This window comes from Agrilus planipennis, unplaced genomic scaffold (assembly GCF_000699045.2).
Source record: "Agrilus planipennis isolate EAB-ADULT unplaced genomic scaffold, Apla_2.0 scaffold51, whole genome shotgun sequence".
Classification (NCBI taxonomy): Eukaryota; Metazoa; Arthropoda; class Insecta; order Coleoptera; family Buprestidae; genus Agrilus; species Agrilus planipennis.
Window position 1 is genome coordinate 1613398 of NW_020438915.1, and position 23309 is coordinate 1636706.

The window sequence follows — 23309 nt, forward strand, 5'->3', positions numbered from 1 at the left end:
TGTGTACGAAAGTTGAGTACAACACACACGTCATGTCGGTGGAGCTTTTGCGAATTCGTTAGATAGCGAGAATTCTGCAGAGCTTTCTGAGGCCTAATCTCATAGACTGTTGAACTGTTGAACATCCACCTTACCCGCCAGATGTTACCACAACCGTCTTTATTGTTTCTGATGTTGAAGCAACATCTAAATGAAAGCGAACATTTACTCCCACTGGAACAATCCTACCATGATACGTCCATAAAAGGTTACCAAAGGAAATTCCAAGAGTGATATTAACAGTGGGACTTGCAGCTTCACATGGGCACTGCTTTGAACGCTTAGCTGATGTTATAGATCAAATAAATCTTTTTAGATCTTTGTACTAGAAACTTTTGGGTCCCACCTCGTACGACCCATCCATAAACAGTAAAGGGCACGATTTTAAACAACGGTTTATTATTATTGTTTCAGAAGAACCAGATTCCGAAGATACCCCAGGTTCGAGGGCGCAATATGTGTCAGCAAACTGCGTGGTATTCACACATTACCAAGGGGATGCTGCGTCGGTGGTCGACGAACATTTCTCCAGGGCGCTGGACAAGACGACGCAAACGAAAGGTAAACTATTGACTTTTACAAAACACCCTTATATTATTTCCTCTTACAAACGCTTAGTTTTAGACTCCAAAGTACATATATCCTTTACAGACAAAAGAACAACTCATAAGTAGGAAACACAGAACAGATGTTTTCTATTACTAACTGATCGCTACAATAAAAATACTACTTTGGTATAATTACCACATTCATATACTTGTTTTTATCATACAAAGGCTTGAAATTTCGCAGCAGTTACCTATAAGCCTTTAATTAAGCGTAATTAATCCGTTCTTCATCAATAGAGATTAAACTTAAGCATACAACAACCGTTTACGTGGTAGTTTCAAAAAGTATCCGGATATAGAAAACGATTTCTGGAACGTTTTAACTGCTTCCAGTTGTAGAAGGTATTATTTATAGCAATCATATTTGACAACATCTACTAAAAGTTATACCTATTTCAATTCGTTCCCCAAATAAAATTAGAACATTGTGAAAGTCCACAGGTTGTATTTCAGACAGGATCGAAAAACGCAGCGCTTTTGGACTAATAAATAATAAAAACAATCAAATAACTAAATATAGGATACGCTTCTTTAAACTGATGCTGTTCTGATTCGGGTCCTAACGTTTTGCTAGCACGAGTGACGAACTTATTCAACTTCAACCCACGACGGCTTTTAGACCCGAATCAGGACTGTATCAGTTCACTTCATCATCATAAGGTCATCAGTCCTAAGACTGGTTGGACATGTACTCCACTCTTTCCTATTCTGAGCTAATCTTCGCATTTTCCTAAAACTAAAACAACCCACATCCTTAACTATTTGCGAGCAAAATCTAATCTAGCTCTACCTCTACCCCTTATGACTCCTGTTTTGAGTTTTAATATGCCTCTAACTATTCCTTATAGATACATCATCATCATAAGGTCGTCAGTTCTAAGACTGGTTGGACTCGCACCTCCACTTTTTCCTATCCTGATCCAATCTTCGCATTTTTATAAAACTAAAACTTCTATTCTTTTTCATATCTCTTCATTTCTAACCTCTATCCACGGTATCAGTTCACTTACTAGCAGCAAAAACCTTTACCAATTTTTTTATGGAATTCTGATTGCTTCTTTCTTGTAGGGAGGTACACGATAGTCTTTTGAGCGTAATACAAGCTCATCCTATTAAGTCCTTGGTCTAGTTTCCTCATCAACAGCATAGTATTTAACAATAACTTACAGACTCGTTCATCATCATCATCATCATAAGGTCGTCAGTCCTAAGACTGGTTGAACACATACCTCCACTCTTTCCTATCCTGGGCTAAATTTCGCATTTCCATACAATAACATCAATGATTTACTGTCTTTTTCCCAAAAAGATATAAAAGAAAAGTAAATTTTGACTAGGTACAGATAAATACCTAATAATTTAGGATTGTGTTGCAAACGTAGGTCAAAAACTTCTATACATTACTAGGTAACTGGCGTAATAGTCGCGACAAATCAAGTCTGTTTTAAAGGTGATCGCATTCCGTTTTCTTGGACGGACGATACGGTCGTTTGCTTTGTTGGAAAAGGCAGTCGTTCCTTTACCACTCGCTGCAAATTGTTTCAAAGAAACGCGAGAGTTTCTTCATTCAACAAGGTCAGTTTTTCTTAAAAACGCCTATGGAATTTCTCTCTTGTACGGCATGTAGCTGCGACTAAATAAATTAATTCCGCATGAATTAATAACACCACAAGTTCACTTCTATGACCATTACCCATATAATGTGCAGAATTAATCTACATTACAAAATATATCCAATATTAAACACATATGTGTCTAGCTCTTTCGTTAATTGATAGGATAATAACTGCAACAGCATTTAATACAGGAACTGTATCACATAAATCATGTAGCTGAAGGAAATGAGTTGTCATAATCCCCACTTTCCCATCCCTTCCTCTAATGCATCACCGTCGCTTTGATTTTATGCCAAATAATATCAAAAAGAACATCGATTTGGAATTTTTGACGAAAAAGTTTTAGAACATGAAGAATCGAAATTTGAAACTGAGATACATGGGGTATTGTCTTAAAGGATTCTGATTACTCATCCCTAAACGTGGTTTGTTTGTAGGTATTTTAAATTTTATGTACGACTATTCTGAAATTTTCATACCAGAAAATCCAAAATAATTAAGGATTCTTTTTACATCGGCAGTTTATAAGCACAGAAAAAAATAAATATGTTCCTGAATTTCAATTTTCTTTAACGAAACCGTTCGACAATACCTAATGTACCTAAAGATTTTTAAGGGATTTCTCTCTACTCCATGATAAGACAAAAAAGAAGTGCAAATATATTATCTTTCTTCTTGTTCGTAAAAATACAGTTCACACAGATCTAGAAAGCAGTTTGGCGAAGAAAAGTGAGGAGCAGGCCATCTAATAAATTAAAGGAATCAGGAATTTTAACTATGCCGAGGTCGTTAAGTAAATGCTTCCAGTTTTTCGGTATACCTTTTACAAACGGTTAACATCATTCTGCTGCTGAAGCCTCAGATAGGATTCAGTGAAGGCGACGGAGAATAAAACGCCGATACAGAAAAAACCCATTCTAATCGCAAATGTGATCATAATCTACGTTAGTGCCCGCATATTACATATCAATTTCGGTAAATAAAGTTATTGAATATACACTTATTATATACAAATCAGTATAAATTGACTATCCCATTAAAGGGTTGACACATTAGAACCAGATTAGGCTAAATAGGGTTCAGACGAAGCAACCACATATAAGGACCACATCAATATTAATAGGGAATGCCAAGAAAGGGTTCAAATTGAGTATCCATATCAGGGCCGGATCAGACTAAATAGCGCATGCCGTGAAAGGGTTCAGATATTTAGTAGCCACATGAGAGCCACATAGATCTTAATAAGGCATACAGAGGGCCAGATCAAACTAAATGGGGCATGTCGTAAAAGGATGCAGATATTCAGTAGCCACATGAGCGCTAGATCAATCTTAATAGGGCGTACCAAGAAAATGTTCAAATTGAGTATCCATATCAGGGCCGGATCAGACTAAATAGCGCATGCCGTGAAAGGGTTCAGATATTTAGTAGCCACATAACTGCAACAGCATTTAATACAGGAACTGTATCACATAAATCATGTAGCTGAAGGAAATGAGTTGTCATAATCCCCACTTTCCCATCCCTTCCTCTAATGCATCACCGTCGCTTTGATTTTATGCCAAATAATATCAAAAAGAACATCGATTTGGAATTTTTGACGAAAAAGTTTTAGAACATGAAGAATCGAAATTTGAAACTGAGATACATGGGGTATTGTCTTAAAGGATTCTGATTACTCATCCCTAAACGTGGTTTGTTTGTAGGTATTTTAAATTTTATGTACGACTATTCTGAAATTTTCATACCAGAAAATCCAAAATAATTAAGGATTCTTTTTACATCGGCAGTTTATAAGCACAGAAAAAAATAAATATGTTCCTGAATTTCAATTTTCTTTAACGAAACCGTTCGACAATACCTAATGTACCTAAAGATTTTTAAGGGATTTCTCTCTACTCCATGATAAGACAAAAAAGAAGTGCAAATATATTATCTTTCTTCTTGTTCGTAAAAATACAGTTCACACAGATCTAGAAAGCAGTTTGGCGAAGAAAAGTGAGGAGCAGGCCATCTAATAAATTAAAGGAATCAGGAATTTTAACTATGCCGAGGTCGTTAAGTAAATGCTTCCAGTTTTTCGGTATACCTTTTACAAACGGTTAACATCATTCTGCTGCTGAAGCCTCAGATAGGATTCAGTGAAGGCGACGGAGAATAAAACGCCGATACAGAAAAAACCCATTCTAATCGCAAATGTGATCATAATCTACGTTAGTGCCCGCATATTACATATCAATTTCGGTAAATAAAGTTATTGAATATACACTTATTATATACAAATCAGTATAAATTGACTATCCCATTAAAGGGTTGACACATTAGAACCAGATTAGGCTAAATAGGGTTCAGACGAAGCAACCACATATAAGGACCACATCAATATTAATAGGGAATGCCAAGAAAGGGTTCAAATTGAGTATCCATATCAGGGCCGGATCAGACTAAATAGCGCATGCCGTGAAAGGGTTCAGATATTTAGTAGCCACATGAGAGCCACATAGATCTTAATAAGGCATACAGAGGGCCAGATCAAACTAAATGGGGCATGTCGTAAAAGGATGCAGATATTCAGTAGCCACATGAGCGCTAGATCAATCTTAATAGGGCGTACCAAGAAAATGTTCAAATTGAGTATCCATATCAGGGCCGGATCAGACTAAATAGCGCATGCCGTGAAAGGGTTCAGATATTTAGTAGCCACATGAGAGCCACATAGATCTTAATAAGGCATACAGAGGGCCAGATCAAACTAAATGGGGCATGTCGTAAAAGGATGCAGATATTCAGTAGCCACATGAGCGCTAGATCAATCTTAATAGGGCGTACCAAGAAAATGTTCAAATTGAGTATCCATATCAGGGCCGGATCAGACTAAATAGCGCATGCCGTGAAAGGGTTCAGATATTTAGTAGCCACATGAGAGCCACATAGATCTTAATAAGGCATACAGAGGGCCAGATCAAACTAAATGGGGCATGTCGTAAAAGGATGCAGATATTCAGTAGCCACATGAGCGCTAGATCAATCTTAATAGGGCGTACCAAGAAAATGTTCAAATTGAGTATCCATATCAGGGCCGGATCAGACTAAATAGCGCATGCCGTGAAAGGGTTCAGATATTTAGTAGCCACATGAGAGCCACATAGATCTTAATAAGGCATACAGAGGGCCAGATCAAACTAAATGGGGCATGTCGTAAAAGGATGCAGATATTCAGTAGCCACATGAGCGCTAGATCAATCTTAATAGGGCGTACCAAGAAAATGTTCAAATTGAGTATCCATATCAGGGCCGGATCAGACTAAATAGCGCATGCCGTGAAAGGGTTCAGATATTTAGTAGCCACATGAGAGCCACATAGATCTTAATAAGGCATACAGAGGGCCAGATCAAACTAAATGGGGCATGTCGTAAAAGGATGCAGATATTCAGTAGCCACATGAGCGCTAGATCAATCTTAATAGGGCGTACCAAGAAAATGTTCAAATTGAGTATCCATATCAGGGCCGGATCAGACTAAATAGCGCATGCCGTGAAAGGGTTCAGATATTTAGTAGCCACATGAGAGCCACATAGATCTTAATAAGGCATACAGAGGGCCAGATCAAACTAAATGGGGCATGTCGTAAAAGGATGCAGATATTCAGTAGCCACATGAGCGCTAGATCAATCTTAATAGGGCGTACCAAGAAAATGTTCAAATTGAGTATCCATATCAGGGCCGGATCAGACTAAATAGCGCATGCCGTGAAAGGGTTCAGATATTTAGTAGCCACATGAGAGCCACATAGATCTTAATAAGGCATACAGAGGGCCAGATCAAACTAAATGGGGCATGTCGTAAAAGGATGCAGATATTCAGTAGCCACATGAGCGCTAGATCAATCTTAATAGGGCGTACCAAGAAAATGTTCAAATTGAGTATCCATATCAGGGCCGGATCAGACTAAATAGCGCATGCCGTGAAAGGGTTCAGATATTTAGTAGCCACATGAGAGCCACATAGATCTTAATAAGGCATACAGAGGGCCAGATCAAACTAAATGGGGCATGTCGTAAAAGGATGCAGATATTCAGTAGCCACATGAGCGCTAGATCAATCTTAATAGGGCGTACCAAGAAAATGTTCAAATTGAGTATCCATATCAGGGCCGGATCAGACTAAATAGCGCATGCCGTGAAAGGGTTCAGATATTTAGTAGCCACATGAGAGCCACATAGATCTTAATAAGGCATACAGAGGGCCAGATCAAACTAAATGGGGCATGTCGTAAAAGGATGCAGATATTCAGTAGCCACATGAGCGCTAGATCAATCTTAATAGGGCGTACCAAGAAAATGTTCAAATTGAGTATCCATATCAGGGCCGGATCAGACTAAATAGCGCATGCCGTGAAAGGGTTCAGATATTTAGTAGCCACATGAGAGCCACATAGATCTTAATAAGGCATACAGAGGGCCAGATCAAACTAAATGGGGCATGTCGTAAAAGGATGCAGATATTCAGTAGCCACATGAGCGCTAGATCAATCTTAATAGGGCGTACCAAGAAAATGTTCAAATTGAGTATCCATATCAGGGCCGGATCAGACTAAATAGCGCATGCCGTGAAAGGGTTCAGATATTTAGTAGCCACATGAGAGCCACATAGATCTTAATAAGGCATACAGAGGGCCAGATCAAACTAAATGGGGCATGTCGTAAAAGGATGCAGATATTCAGTAGCCACATGAGCGCTAGATCAATCTTAATAGGGCGTACCAAGAAAATGTTCAAATTGAGTATCCATATCAGGGCCGGATCAGACTAAATAGCGCATGCCGTGAAAGGGTTCAGATATTTAGTAGCCACATGAGAGCCACATAGATCTTAATAAGGCATACAGAGGGCCAGATCAAACTAAATGGGGCATGTCGTAAAAGGATGCAGATATTCAGTAGCCACATGAGCGCTAGATCAATCTTAATAGGGCGTACCAAGAAAATGTTCAAATTGAGTATCCATATCAGGGCCGGATCAGACTAAATAGCGCATGCCGTGAAAGGGTTCAGATATTTAGTAGCCACATGAGAGCCACATAGATCTTAATAAGGCATACAGAGGGCCAGATCAAACTAAATGGGGCATGTCGTAAAAGGATGCAGATATTCAGTAGCCACATGAGCGCTAGATCAATCTTAATAGGGCGTACCAAGAAAATGTTCAAATTGAGTATCCATATCAGGGCCGGATCAGACTAAATAGCGCATGCCGTGAAAGGGTTCAGATATTTAGTAGCCACATGAGAGCCACATAGATCTTAATAAGGCATACAGAGGGCCAGATCAAACTAAATGGGGCATGTCGTAAAAGGATGCAGATATTCAGTAGCCACATGAGCGCTAGATCAATCTTAATAGGGCGTACCAAGAAAATGTTCAAATTGAGTATCCATATCAGGGCCGGATCAGACTAAATAGCGCATGCCGTGAAAGGGTTCAGATATTTAGTAGCCACATGAGAGCCACATAGATCTTAATAAGGCATACAGAGGGCCAGATCAAACTAAATGGGGCATGTCGTAAAAGGATGCAGATATTCAGTAGCCACATGAGCGCTAGATCAATCTTAATAGGGCGTACCAAGAAAATGTTCAAATTGAGTATCCATATCAGGGCCGGATCAGACTAAATAGCGCATGCCGTGAAAGGGTTCAGATATTTAGTAGCCACATGAGAGCCACATAGATCTTAATAAGGCATACAGAGGGCCAGATCAAACTAAATGGGGCATGTCGTAAAAGGATGCAGATATTCAGTAGCCACATGAGCGCTAGATCAATCTTAATAGGGCGTACCAAGAAAATGTTCAAATTGAGTATCCATATCAGGGCCGGATCAGACTAAATAGCGCATGCCGTGAAAGGGTTCAGATATTTAGTAGCCACATGAGAGCCACATAGATCTTAATAAGGCATACAGAGGGCCAGATCAAACTAAATGGGGCATGTCGTAAAAGGATGCAGATATTCAGTAGCCACATGAGCGCTAGATCAATCTTAATAGGGCGTACCAAGAAAATGTTCAAATTGAGTATCCATATCAGGGCCGGATCAGACTAAATAGCGCATGCCGTGAAAGGGTTCAGATATTTAGTAGCCACATGAGAGCCACATAGATCTTAATAAGGCATACAGAGGGCCAGATCAAACTAAATGGGGCATGTCGTAAAAGGATGCAGATATTCAGTAGCCACATGAGCGCTAGATCAATCTTAATAGGGCGTACCAAGAAAATGTTCAAATTGAGTATCCATATCAGGGCCGGATCAGACTAAATAGCGCATGCCGTGAAAGGGTTCAGATATTTAGTAGCCACATGAGAGCCACATAGATCTTAATAAGGCATACAGAGGGCCAGATCAAACTAAATGGGGCATGTCGTAAAAGGATGCAGATATTCAGTAGCCACATGAGCGCTAGATCAATCTTAATAGGGCGTACCAAGAAAATGTTCAAATTGAGTATCCATATCAGGGCCGGATCAGACTAAATAGCGCATGCCGTGAAAGGGTTCAGATATTTAGTAGCCACATGAGAGCCACATAGATCTTAATAAGGCATACAGAGGGCCAGATCAAACTAAATGGGGCATGTCGTAAAAGGATGCAGATATTCAGTAGCCACATGAGCGCTAGATCAATCTTAATAGGGCGTACCAAGAAAATGTTCAAATTGAGTATCCATATCAGGGCCGGATCAGACTAAATAGCGCATGCCGTGAAAGGGTTCAGATATTTAGTAGCCACATGAGAGCCACATAGATCTTAATAAGGCATACAGAGGGCCAGATCAAACTAAATGGGGCATGTCGTAAAAGGATGCAGATATTCAGTAGCCACATGAGCGCTAGATCAATCTTAATAGGGCGTACCAAGAAAATGTTCAAATTGAGTATCCATATCAGGGCCGGATCAGACTAAATAGCGCATGCCGTGAAAGGGTTCAGATATTTAGTAGCCACATGAGAGCCACATAGATCTTAATAAGGCATACAGAGGGCCAGATCAAACTAAATGGGGCATGTCGTAAAAGGATGCAGATATTCAGTAGCCACATGAGCGCTAGATCAATCTTAATAGGGCGTACCAAGAAAATGTTCAAATTGAGTATCCATATCAGGGCCGGATCAGACTAAATAGCGCATGCCGTGAAAGGGTTCAGATATTTAGTAGCCACATGAGAGCCACATAGATCTTAATAANAGTATTTTAGTTTTACTTTTATTTATTTTCATACAGTACTGATCTGTCAGTACCGATTCCATTTTATTTAAAGCTATCTCTAGGTCCTCCTTGCTAGATGCTAATAGATACTGCTATATCATGTGCAAATCTAAGCATACTAATCTTTTGCCCTTGCACATCTATCCCTACAGTTGTACTGTCTTTAATGATCCACAAATTTAAGGAGTAAAAAATATTCATCCGGAATTCAATGAACCTTAAAAACATTCAAGCGGAAATGTTCCGTGACGCGGTGGGATCATGAATTTTCGTGTTTTAATTTAAATCCCTCTCAATTAAATACGTAGTGCAGAAGAGTGAGGCAATATTGTGTTCAGAAAACCAACCCCTCGATTCCTTTCCTCTGTCCTTCGCCCCTCGTCTGGAGAGTACAAAACAAAATGAAATATTTAATTACATTCGTTGAAAGCACGGACTTCAATTAAGAGTAATATGAAAAGAATTCAATTATTTGCACATTTAACACTACATCAGTACTCGTGAACCGTGGACAGGGTTAAATTACATCAGGTGCGCATCCCCTAGCAAGCATAACATATTTGTAGTATTTTTTTATGTATAAGTAAATAATTATAAAAAATTCAAAAAGAAAATGCTTAGGTTCAAGTACTCTATCATCATCGGGGTGCTACGATTCCAATAAATTTTGTAAGGTGGTTGCAACACCTGTTAATTGATTATTAGGACAGGTGTACAGGTACAACGTTTGTAGATAAGAAAATTGTGTGTGGTCTTCTAACATTTAAACTCTGGAATTCAGTAGTAACGGAATGTAAAAACACTAGAATGTTGTGATCGTTGTTCAGGAATTTTGGATTGTCTACCCCCATTAAACTGAATTAAATTAGACGACTGCTGAAGTAAAAATAAAACACACCACAGGGAAATTTAAGAATTTTCGAAAACTTTAATCACACAACCTTTGTTAGATAATGTGTAATGCTAATACAGTAAAGGATTATCTCTGGAACTAGAACACAGACATTCAGAATTATTATTTTATTAGAAAGTCTATATTTTAGGAAAGCTTTTAGGGTACATGTCACCAAGGTAAGATATATTACTACTGAGCAGTGACAAAGAATGTGATCGACGAAAATTCAGAACAAACGAAGTTGGGAGCACGTCAAGGATGCATGCATTTTCCTTATAGTATTCAACATAGGGTATCTTTCTCTAAGGAAATGTCAGTGGTAGCATCTTTCACTCTCATCATCATAAGGTCGTCAGTCCTAAGACTGGTTGAACACGTACCTCCACTCTTTCCTATCCGGAACTAAACTTGGCATTTCCCTAAAACTAGAACAACCCACATCCTTAACTATTTGTGAACAGAAATCCAACCTACGTCTACCTCCACCTCTCCTAACTCCTGTTTCTGCCTCTAATATGTCTCTGACTAGACCTTCATGTCTAAGAAGGTGTCATACCAACCTATCTCGCCTATTTCTTATTGACTTCCATAGAGTCCTCTGTTCTCCTATTCTTTCTAATACCTCTTCATTTCTACCCACGTTATCCTCATCATTCGCCTATAACACCACATTTCGAAGGCTTCTAACCTTTTCTTTTCCGCCGCGCCCACTGTCCATGTTTCGCACTCGTACAGCGCCTTGCTCCAGACATATACCTTTAATAACCTTTTTCGAATTTCTAAATTAACCGTTCGCGAGCATAGAAGTGACTCCTTTTTATTAAAGGCGACACGACCCTACGCTATCCTCTGCTTTATATCCCTACTACTCCTTCTCCTTACATAAGAAAAATTTACCTTCCTACCTAGTGATGAAATCATCGTCTAACAACCCTCCCCATTAGTCTAATAAGTAATTATAGCTGATCAGAGGCGATTATAAAATTTACAAGGACCTTTAAGATTCAGTTTCAATAAAAAGAAAAAGGACGAAGGGATTGACAAATTCCCGTTTTTTGATAGATGTCGAAAGGAGACAAAGAAGCAACAACAACAACGTCGATAATAAATATATATACATCGGTAGAAAAAACAAAGGATCAACATCTATGTATATTACTGAAAAAAATGCAACGCGTTTCGATGAGACACGGCGAGAGAATGAGATAGATAGAGAGGTGTTCAACGCGAGAACAGGTTACCACTGTGGGAATCGGGAGTCGGGGCGGCAAATTCAAAGGCTAATCAACAATATAAAACTAAGGTTAACGTTGAGAAATAAAAAATAATCGGACACCATTTTATATAAATCACGGCAGCCGGCCGAAGCACATTCTACCGAAGAACTGACTGTACATCGCCGCCCTACTACCAAAGGAAATAAGATTAATGTTCTGCTAAGGACTGTCCAGATAAAGTATTTCGAACTGTTCTTATATATATACAAACATACGTACATACATAAAAGTACGTATAAATATACAAATATACGCATGCATATATATATATACGAAAAAACATACTTAGATAATACAAACACTTAACATGATGCATGCATAGTTAAACATACTTTGTTCAAAACAATATGACAACTCGAAAGTCTTCAATTTGCAGATATTTAAGTAAATTAAACTGTCGATAAGATTTGACTTGTAAATTCAGAAAACTTAGCGAAAACAACATTAAGTCTTCAGCGAAACGTTTATGGAAATATAAAACAGTTTGAGCTTGAGAAAGGAACCACAAGGAGCTTGCGAACATTGATAAAAAACAAGCAATTTCTGAAAATTTGGACATCTATATTTTAACCCACAAACTTAATATAGACAAATATAAGCACATAGAAATGTGAGGTAAAGTTTTACAATACCATAATTGATTTTAAATATTTAAATTGTTCACCAATCTGCGAAACCTTAAATTTAAACGCAAGCTACCATTGCAATCTTTAGTGGTTTAATTGAAACATTCGAATTTTGCAATAAAAAATACTAAAGTACTTCAATCTCTACTTTCGCTCTTATGATTTACCGAAGCATTATACAAAAAATGTTGTTTTGGAAGATTGGAAGTGTCATTCACCAGTCGATTCCTTTTTCATTAGTATGAGGCACCATACATGAAGCATCATTATGCCTAGTATGTTTAAAAGGAATCGATCAACCGATATATTTGTTACGATGTGTAGTAGCACAGGCAAAGCGTAACTATTTCTTCAAATTTACGCAATTTAATTTGTGTTAATTAGGAGTGAAGTTGAGTAATGAGCAAGGAGCGGCGGTACTTCTAACATTCCGCTTGACTTCTTAAATCAGAAACGGCGTGATGCTGATATCTTCGTTTTATTGCAAACTTACAAAGCAAAACCAAATTATGGTACGCTTTGGCAGTTCATTTTTCTCTTTCCATTAATACGTTACTTAAAACTTAAATAACATAGTGTTTTTATTACGAAAAACAATAGAAAATATCCATTACAGATAACAAGACTAACTAGAAGGAAATGAAATCTATCAGTATCCCTGTTAAGTATATTATAAAATAAATGAAATAATACCTAAACCCCCTGCAAAACTATCGGATCGATTTTGATCAACTTTTCTGATAACGATTGCCATATTTAACCAACCTTCCCAATCACAATCTAATCTTCAGTTAAGAGTCGTAGATCTTTAGATCTTCATAGATCTCATTTTTTGATTAGTTACGAAATTTTTATTATTATGTCGTAGATTTTGACAATGTTAAATGGGACAAGATGTTAAATATACTTAAAAATGTAGGGATGAGTTACAAAAATAGAAGAGTGATACTTAGTTTGTATAAAGAGCAACATGCACTTATAGAGTTGGGGCTGCAACGTAGAGAAGTAGATATTAGGAAGGGAGTCAGACAGGGATGCACACTGTCACCGCTACCTTTGAATCTATACATTGACGACGCGATCAACATCATTAAAGACAGTACAACTGTAAGGATAGATATACAGGGGCAAACGATTAGTATACTTAGATTTGCAGATGATGTAGCAGTATTAGCATCAAGCAAGAAAGAGTTAGAGATAGCAAAGTACGGAAAGAGCGAATATAAAGATAGAAGACGAAAAATTAGAAGGTGACTGATTTTAGGTATCTAGGAAGTCAGATAAGTCAGGACGGAAGGAGTCGTACGGATATAAAGCAGATGATAGCGCAGGGTCGAGTCGCCTTCAATAAAAAGAAATGTTACCGGCGAATGATGACGATACCGTCGATAGAGAGGGTTACAATTGAAGAGGTATTAGAAAGAATATGAGAACAGAGAAATCTATAGAAGTCAATAAGTAATAGGCAAGATAGATTGGTAAGACACCTTCTCAGACATGAAGGTCCAGTCAGAGACATATTAGAGGCAGAAACGGGAGTTAGAAGGAGTTGAGGTAGACCTAGATTAGATTACTGTTCGCAAATAGTTAAAGATGTGGGATGTTCTAGTTTTAGAGAAATGCGAAGATTAGCTTAGGATAGAAAAGAGTGGAGGTGCGTGTCCAACTAGTCTTAGGACTGACGACCTTATCATGATGATGTCGTACATCTTTGTTCTTTACTATTGTAAAAAGTAAACGAAGAATACCAAAATATCTGACATAAGTGCTATCTAATTTATGAACTTTCTAAGTAAGTCTTTAATTTAAAACCTACCAAATTCCTTTCAACTAAATGTGAAGACGTAGAATATACGTGACTAAGAATTAATGCCCTTTTAAAAAGACCTGTATATAGAAATCACAGAAAACTAAAATAACTGGTGTTCAGGCAATACCCATGTTCCTTTCAATTTCTCTCGATTACAAAATTGCTATTTTACGAACCCCATAAAATCCAAAAGCCATTAAAATGGTCGTTAATAAGGTGTAGGTATGTACCTAAAAATTCCATTATCTCCCATGGTCTACACGGACCAAACCGAGATACTAAAAGTACTTACGGTAAAAACAACACATAAAACCGTTCTTATAAATCGAGATAACATTAATGCGCGTGTAGTAATAGTTTTCGGCTACCGATGATGGGAACAAAATGTCAAGAAACTGTAAAGTGACCAAATGAAAGCCGACGTTACTTTTTGTTTCTTTACGATGGACCGTCAGGGAATTCGAATCGCGAAATATTCGACAGGTAGCGGCGAACACGTGTAAAAAGCGATATCCTTTGAAGGACCCGCTCGTTAGATTTATATGTACCTATAGAGAAGTATCGGAGGAGAGCGATAAGTTGCCGAAGCGTTCAACCTAGTTTTCTTACGACGACAATCTAGCCATCTATCTATCTGATGATACGATTGTATAAGATTCCGGGTATCACCAGGCATCGATGCCGTTCTAATATACATACGTACAACCTGGTAGCGGTTAATCTATATCTATACGGATCTCTCCAATTCCTAAAAAAGTCAACGTTCTTAGAGCCAAACACATGAGAAAGTCTCAACTCGTCTCCCATCCTCTTCGATCACATCCAAAATCTAAATGACTTCAAAAGGAAAAGACGATTGAATAAATGCAAGAACTACAGGAAATTTCACCACTCCTGGAAGCTTAAATGCTTTATTGAAGCTTAATATCTAATAATGGAACAAATTTGCTAGCAAATCATCATGGATTCAGCAGAATAAACAAAATATCGGATTGTTCGGAAAGTCATTTCGTTTTTTCCCGACAGAGGATTTAATTGGATTCTTTTGCACCCAACTAAACATTTAAGCCGTATAATTTTTATATGCTTTGAGAGCTCATATAGCAAGGCTTGTGTGTGAAAAATTCCAATTAATTCTACGCAGTAGTTTTTGGTTGGTGCCCTTTTAATGATGGAGAGCGATAAGCAGCATTTTCGACATATCTTACTGTTTTACTACAGAAAGGGTAAAAATGCTGTTCAAGCCAGAAAGAAATTGACTGATGTGTATGGAGAAGGTGTGTTGACAGTACGCCAGTGCCAGAACTGGTTCGCTAAATTTCGATCCGGCAATTTTGATGTCGAAGATGCACCACGTTCGGGAAGGCCGGTTGAAGCTGATAAAGACGCGATAAAGGCATTAGTTGATGTGAACCGGCGAATAACAACACGTGAGATCGGATTGAGGTTAAATTTATCAAATTCAACAGTTTATGACCACTTGAAAGGCCTGGGATTATCCTCGAAGCTCGATGTATGGGTTCCCCATGTTCTCACAGAGAGAAATCTGTGTCGCCGCATTGACGTCTGCGATTCGCTTCTCAAACGTCACGAAAATGATCCGTTTTTGAAGCGCATCATCACTGGGGACGAAAAATGGGTTGTATACAACAACGTCAAACGCAAGAGGTCATGGAGCAAAAAAGATGAACCGGCTCAAACCATTTCCAAAGCCGATATTCACCAAAAAAAGGTGATGCTGTCTGTTTGGTGGGATTTTAAAGGAATCGTTTTTTTTGAGCTTTTACCGGATAACACAACGATTAATTCGGAAGTCTACTGTCATCAGCTGGACAAACTGAATGATGCACTTCAACAGAAAAGGTCAGAACTAATCAACAGGAAAGGTGTAGTGTTTCACCAAGACAACGCGAGACCTCACACAAGTTTGGTCACTCGCCAAAAGCTTTTACAGCTTGAATGGGATACAATGCTACACCCACCATATTCTCCAGACCTGGCACCATCGGATTATTATTTGTTCCGGTCACTCCAAAATTTTTTAGACGGTAAAACCTTCACCTCAAATGAGGAGGTCAAAAACCTCCTCGATCAGTTTTTTGCCAGCAAAGACCAAAAATTTTATGAGCGTGGAATTATGCTACTACCAGAAAGATGGCAAAAGGTGTTGGACCAGAACGGTCATATAATTTAATAAAGTATTTGTTTATTATACGAAAACTGTCTTTCATTTCCACATAAAAAAACGAAATGACTTTCCGAACAACCCTATAGCTCAAACCCCAACGTCAAAACACGACACTTTAGTTGTCCGAAGCACTTTTCGGTAACAAGGTTAGAAACTTAGTTCTCTTCAGTCTCTGAAGTAGGTCGTGTCGTGTTTTAGCAGTGGGATTTGATATATTTTGTTTGTTCTACAACAACCGCCAAAGTTTTTCCAATCTTAATATTATGGATTCAGCAGTTTTCTTTCTTACTATAATTCCTGAGGAATTCAAACTCATAAGTTCTATCTGGTCCAATCCTTCATCCAAATATACAAACTATGAAGAAACATACAATTGAATCATTTATCACCACTGATGTTATCAGCATACATGAAATTTGGTCATGTTTACAGTTCACCTTTGAAGAAAAGTTTGAAAACTCTGCCTCTAACAGTAACCTCAATCATTACAGGTTCTGGACTAACCAACTGTCCTGTAACTGGGTGTAAGTACATTTTCTAAATTCCTACCAAATCACTGAATTCTCTTCCTTCATCTCCACTCAGAAAATGTCTTCTACGCGTCACATTTTTGACTCATCGATACTTTTGTTCTCTTTTTGCAGATATTCCCCCAATGTCGCAACGAAATTTCCCCCCTTCTTTCTGGAACAGTCAGCACTATCAAGGTGCGTCTGGATCGCACCATTCGGATCTATACTCGGATCACTACCACCCAAGCGAGGCATGGTACCAGTACAGTACGCACCACCGAGCAGTTCACGACTACCACCACCACAACATGGCTCAATACAGTAGCTTACTTTTACCCGGTTCGAGGCTCCACATGGGATCGCATGCACAATGTAAAGCGATGGAATGGCAGCATCCATCACTCGACACACCGTACTCTTCTTATCCTACAATGTCAGGTAAATAATCCAACTTTTGGCTAACGAAAACGTTAGATTTTAAAGGATTTATTTGGAATAAGGGTTAGTTGCATTTCCTACAATAATCACTGGACTATTTCGGGTGTCAAAATGATACTCATGGATCAGAATTTTTAGAATGATTCCAATTCCATGGTCCCATTCCATTAAGAACACTCGAAAACTCTTGGAATTTTAGTCCTTTAGAAACCTACATATGTCTATATATTCATCCTTCATCTGTTTCAAAAAAACTGGAAATTTTTAAGTAAATTTCACTCCCATTAGAAACATTTTTTTCCTGCATCTTATAATTTGAAAGACAATAAAAAATTCATTTATGAGAAATCAGGATCTTAAATTCCAATGTAAGGATTTGAACAAAATTTGACATGTACGTTCATATTTTCCCGATTTCCCGAACTATATTGTTCATTTTTTGAAGATGTACGAACCCATGTAATTCTTATTTCCAAAATAATGTTACTATAAGTTTTTCAAACGCTATGATCCTCAACGACTTGAAGAGAATCCTTCGGTTTTGAATGACATAAAGCATATATCCATATTTGTCCTATTGATTCCCCATAGGATTGTCTTTCTGAAAACTTATGTATCTACTTTGAAAACTGCAGAATATCTACGTTTTTAAATCGATAAGAAAAGTGTGATTTTGTCCATCCCAATTTTTCGCAGTTTTTGTGACTTGTAAACTGACGAGGAGTTAAAGATAACCTTAAATAAAATGGAAGCGGTATTGACAAAACGGCATTGTATGAAAATAAATAAAAGTAAAACAAAAATACTGGTATGCAAAGGAAGAAACAGTAGAGAAAGAGAGAATATATGGTAAAGATAGGAGACGAAAAATTAGAAGAACTAGTTGATTTTCGGTATCTAGGAAGTCAGATATGAAACAGAGAATAGCGGAAGGTCGAGTCGCTATCGACAAAAAGAAATTCAATTCTATGCTCGCGAGTCGTTAATTTAGAAATTCGAAAAAGATTGTTAAATGTGAAGGTCTGGAACGCGGCGCCATATGGGTACGAAACATAGACGATGGGCGCGGCGGAAAAGAAAAGATTGGAAGCGTTTGGAATGTGGTGTTAGAGGAGAATAATGAGGATACAGTGGATAGACAACGATAAAAATGAAGAGATGTTAGAAAAACCAGGATAACAGAGGAGTCTGTTAAAGTCAATAAAAAATGTGCGAAATATGTTGATAGGATACCTTCTCAGGTATGAAGGGCTAGTCAGAGACATATTAGAAGCAAGACCAAGAGTTAAGACGAGTAGAGGTAGACTTAGATTAGATTACTGTTCGCAAACAGTTTGGGATCTGGGATGTTCTAGTTTTAGAAAAATGCGAAGGTTAGCTCTGGATATGAACCAGTGGAGTTGCGTGTCTAACCAGTCTTAAGATTGACGACCTTATGATGATGAACCCGACGACCAATGAAAATTACACTGCTCAGAATGTACTGGAAGGTCTTAAGTTCAGTTTCGCATTCCTTTAGCAGTTCTTCCTAATTTTCTTTTTCTAGTAATGTAAACGAAGAAGAACCTACCAAAACTTCAGCCGTGAGAGTTTTTCAGAAGCTAATAATGAAAGAATTGTGTTCATTTTGCTTCTTTCTGCACTATTCGACTAATCAAATTACAATTTTCCCATTATGATCGACTAAATTTCCGACCGTGTCCATTAACGTGCTTCAGTCTCCTTGGATTCCGGAATTCCAGTGACCGCGCGTCGCCTGTGAAACACTTACGGTTTCAGAAGTGGAATTTCTAATTCCGGGCAATAACCATTCAGCGGACGTTACGGTACCGTAGGTGCGGTCAATTTAATATGGACACTCGGTGTACAGGTGTATAATTTTCTTTCTCTAAACATACACATTGCACATGTCGAACGCTGCGCGACTACAAGGACTTGTAGTGAATCAATAATCAGCCTGACCAGGAGCGTTTCTCCGGCCAATCCAGAGCCGTTCCGGCCAATCCAGAGTGCATAGCTCGCTGACCGGCCCCCTTTTCACTGCAAACGAATCTTTCCTCCCTGCTGCTGCCGTTCATTCCTCTCCCTTTCCCCGTACCCCTCATCACCCGCCTGTCCTCTCACGACTTCCCCTTTGTCCTCGCGGCATTCCGCCGACGCCTCTAATTGCCATTCCTACAATACTGCCGGTAATAACTCAGCCATTACGTTGGCTATAGCATGAAATACGAAAAAAGTCACCGCAGTCGCCGCCACTGTCAGATGACCACGGCAGACTTCTACGAATTTGTTTTCGTTCCATTTACGTGAACATACTTAGGTTTGATCCCTGAAGATTTAGATATAACTACCCCCGGAATCGGTAGGTGCTATTACAAACCGAAATTTTACCAAAAACTAAAGCTTTTATCTGAAAACTTGCGAAATATCGTCAAGGAAATGTCCCTATCCCAACTTTACAAACCCGCAGAGCCACGATAACAACGTGAGAGGATATAAAACGGAAGTTCACCTTTTCCGTTTGTACGATAAAGGACTCTTAAACCCGATTCCAGAAGAAGAATGAGGATGAATATATAGAGTCCTTTAATTCAATGGTATAGCATTTGGAAGTTGTCCAAATCATCCACTTTTCCACAATTGTCTCCTTATTCAATCTACAAATTTATAAATCCATCAAGCGCCTGCATCAAGTATTAGACAGTAAATAGACTAAAATCACATTGTTCATTTAAAACCGATGATTCCACAAATGTAAAGCTAAAGTGACCAAGGTGGCCAACTATACTCATTTACTGAATTTTGTACTCTTTTTTCGCAAACCGTACTCTTTTCAAATCCTGTACTCTGAAAGTACTCATTTATATAATTTTATACTCATTTGTATTAGTATAATATATTGTTATTAATGACAATTTTCTCTTTGAAGAAATTCGAAGAGTAAATTTATATTTAAATGAAGAAATGGAACGATGAGAAAATAGGACTTGACAAAAGATGGGTAGAAATCTTTCGGAATTTTAGAGTAGAACATACCCCACATGAAAATTTAAAAGTTTTAATAGAAATTTCCTTATGTTGCCCAGGCACTAATGCTGCTGTTATTATCACTAGGGAATGATTATTGGAACAGTGAAAAGTCGCAAATTTCTGTAAAAACATTATCTGCCGTCTTAACAGTCAAATTTAATATGCAAAATGAAAGTTGTTCGGATGTGGCTACGTTATTAGACGAACATTCTCATTTAGCAAAAAAATCCACTCCGAAGAAAAATATGTTTTTAAAAGAAAATAATGTTTTTATCGTTTTTTCTTCTTTTTTTTTCACCTATGAAATACATGCAAAGTGCACTCTTTTTGAACAAAAAATAGTTGGTCACCTTAATAAAGCAAACCATTATGAAATGCGTAGTCACAGCAAGAAATGGATCTTTAGGATTACCATCTTCCTCCAAAAAAAAATTAAACAGTTTCGCTAGATATTATAACAAACTCTTGTACCTGTTTGAAATAAGTCAGATAAAGACTAATTAAAAAATTCTGTACTAAAATAATTAATTGACATATTACGAATCCTTCAAAATTGAAACGGAAGAGTTTAATTGATAATTTTCAAACTTGAAAGTTGAACAAATGACCCTTTAGTCATAGGATCAATGAAAATTATGAGTTTTATTCAGAGAAAGTTTTAAATGTTTTGAGTAAATGAAATAAATTAAGCCTAAAAAGCTGTAACAATAATAATATACCGATTACAACCTTTTTAAAGCCAAATATAGATTTATTTTTATTGTATTTCATATCATTCTTAAAGTTCTATCGTTTCTAAATATAAGTAATACCAATAAAAATTTTTCATGTAAAAAATAAAATTCTTACATTAATTTTTAGAAAATTTTTTGAAACTTTCTGCGTTTTTTTACTGTGTTAATTATCATTGACTTTTAAATTCGTGATGAATTTATACGTAGTTGGAAATTACGATTGCACCTTTAGCAATTGCAATTATGTATATTTTCGCCAAAACGCTGCTGGTACATTAGCCGCCATCATATTGAAATCAAATATACTGTTGGGCATCAAAGGTAGAAGTAAATTAATACCGACATGTAACATAATTAACGTATAAGTAAGTGCCTATATACTTAATTACCGCTATTTCTTGTCATTTGTTCTGATTATAAAACGGCATGTGAAAATATATGCAAGGATCGCGGAAAATGCACTACAACACTTACGATTATACGTAAACAATAACAAAATACAAAAAATACTTTTACACATTTGTTGAATTAATTAATTAATTTCTATCTGCATTTGCACAGTTTTTAAACCGATTATATATAGGTATTTGAAAGGAGGTATCTTGTTTTCCACCCTACTAGAAAAAGTTAAAAAAATTCATCACAATTTTCTTATAAATTGACACCGAAATATTAGGGTTTGATTCAACCCTCAACACAACCATCATTATCGAGTATTGAGATGTGATTTATTTGAAATACTTGCATTTAAAATGCAAATGCAAAATAAAAAATACTTATTTTTATCTTGCATTTAAATACTTTTTTGAAACAAACATTTTGTATTTTATTTAAAAGCCCGCAAAACAATATCGAATAGATATACGCCAGTTGTGTAAAATTGAAAACTAAAAGATATTGTGGTGTGCTAATAAATGCATATACCCCAAAATTTTAAGAAAACGATTCGAAAAACTTCACTTATTAGATAAGCCCAAAGCTAAAGAAACCATGGATTCCATTTCTTTCTCTTATTACAATGTGTAAAAGATCGGAAACACAATTGGGTTGTAAATATTTTGATGTAAAATGATTGATGGCCATTTTACATTAATAAAATTATTTGCAACCCTATTTTGATTCTGATCTTTCACACTAAGCAAACTATTTTGGCATTAGTGTCTTTTTTCCAATTAAAACGTTGCAAGGAACATCTAGCTCATGCACGATTTGGTAGAGAAGAAAAATCTAGTGTTGCCCAACATATTCTTACTGATGAACGTAATATTAATATTAATAATCTTAAGTTAGTTAAGGAAGTTAGGAATAATCGTTTACTAAACAGTTTTGAAAGTTTATACATTTATAAAAAGAAACAAATTGTTCTTAACAATGACAACGGTCCTATACCTGGATCTCCGCTATTTAGTCTAGTTTAATTACGTTTATGATTTTTAAGGTCCATTGAACATCTACCTTGTTGGCATCGGGTCATGTTCACTGAACCTTAACAACTATCAGTATAAATTAGGATTAGTTCTCATTTAGGTTTAGTTTGCTTCAGTCCCTGAAGAAGGTAACTTTGTTACCGAAAAGTGCTTCGGACAACTACAGTGTCGTGTTTAGGAGTTGGGGTTTTGAGCTATTCTGTTTGTTCTACAACAACCGCCAAAGTTTTTCCAAACTTCATAGAAGAGAAGTGAGAGATTCAACAACAGATAATCTTCGGTCCAATGATTGTTTGGACACATATCTCTACTAATTCAATCTAAGTCAACTTCTGCTACTTGTAAATTCTGTTTCTGCTTTCAATATGTTTCTATAGTAGGGACGTTTACAATTGGCATAGTCGGTATTCAAACTGCCGCATTTACTTTATTCTTTCAACTTATTAAACCAGACTAGAACGGTTAGTAACAGAACGCCGACTTTTACTCACGACAGGCGTTATAGGATTTAGGGAATATCGTCAACATAGANTCACTTTTATGCTCGCGAACGGTTGAATTAGAAATTCGAAAAAGGTTGTTAAAGGTATATGTTTGGAGCACAGCATTGTACGGGTGCGAAACATGGACAGTGGGCGCAGCGGAAAAGAAAAGGTTAGAAGCGTTCGAAATGTGGTGTTATAGGCGGATGATGGGGATAGCGTGGGTAGAAAAGGTTAGAAATGAAGAGGTATTGAAAAGAATAGGAGAACAGAGGACTCTATGGAAGTCAATAAAAAATAGGCGAGATAGGTTGGTAGGACACCTTCTCAGGCATGAAGGTCTAGTCAGAGACATATTAGA

At 37.3% G+C, this 23309-nt stretch overlaps 1 protein-coding gene across 1 annotated transcript in view; it reads left to right on the plus strand.

Annotated features, from left to right (window-relative positions):
- The window catches only part of LOC108733001 (protein vestigial), a gene marked incomplete at its 3' end in the record, with an annotated part of 38157 nt that extends 20882 nt beyond the window's left edge, over positions 1-17275 (plus strand). Inside the window, exons 4-5 of the mRNA XM_025973603.1 lie at positions 454-600; positions 16970-17275. Of these exons, the coding sequence (XP_025829388.1) occupies positions 454-600; positions 16970-17275 (453 nt within the window). The remainder of the gene's footprint in view (positions 1-453; positions 601-16969) is intronic.
- Between the last annotated feature and the right edge of the window lie 6034 nt (positions 17276-23309).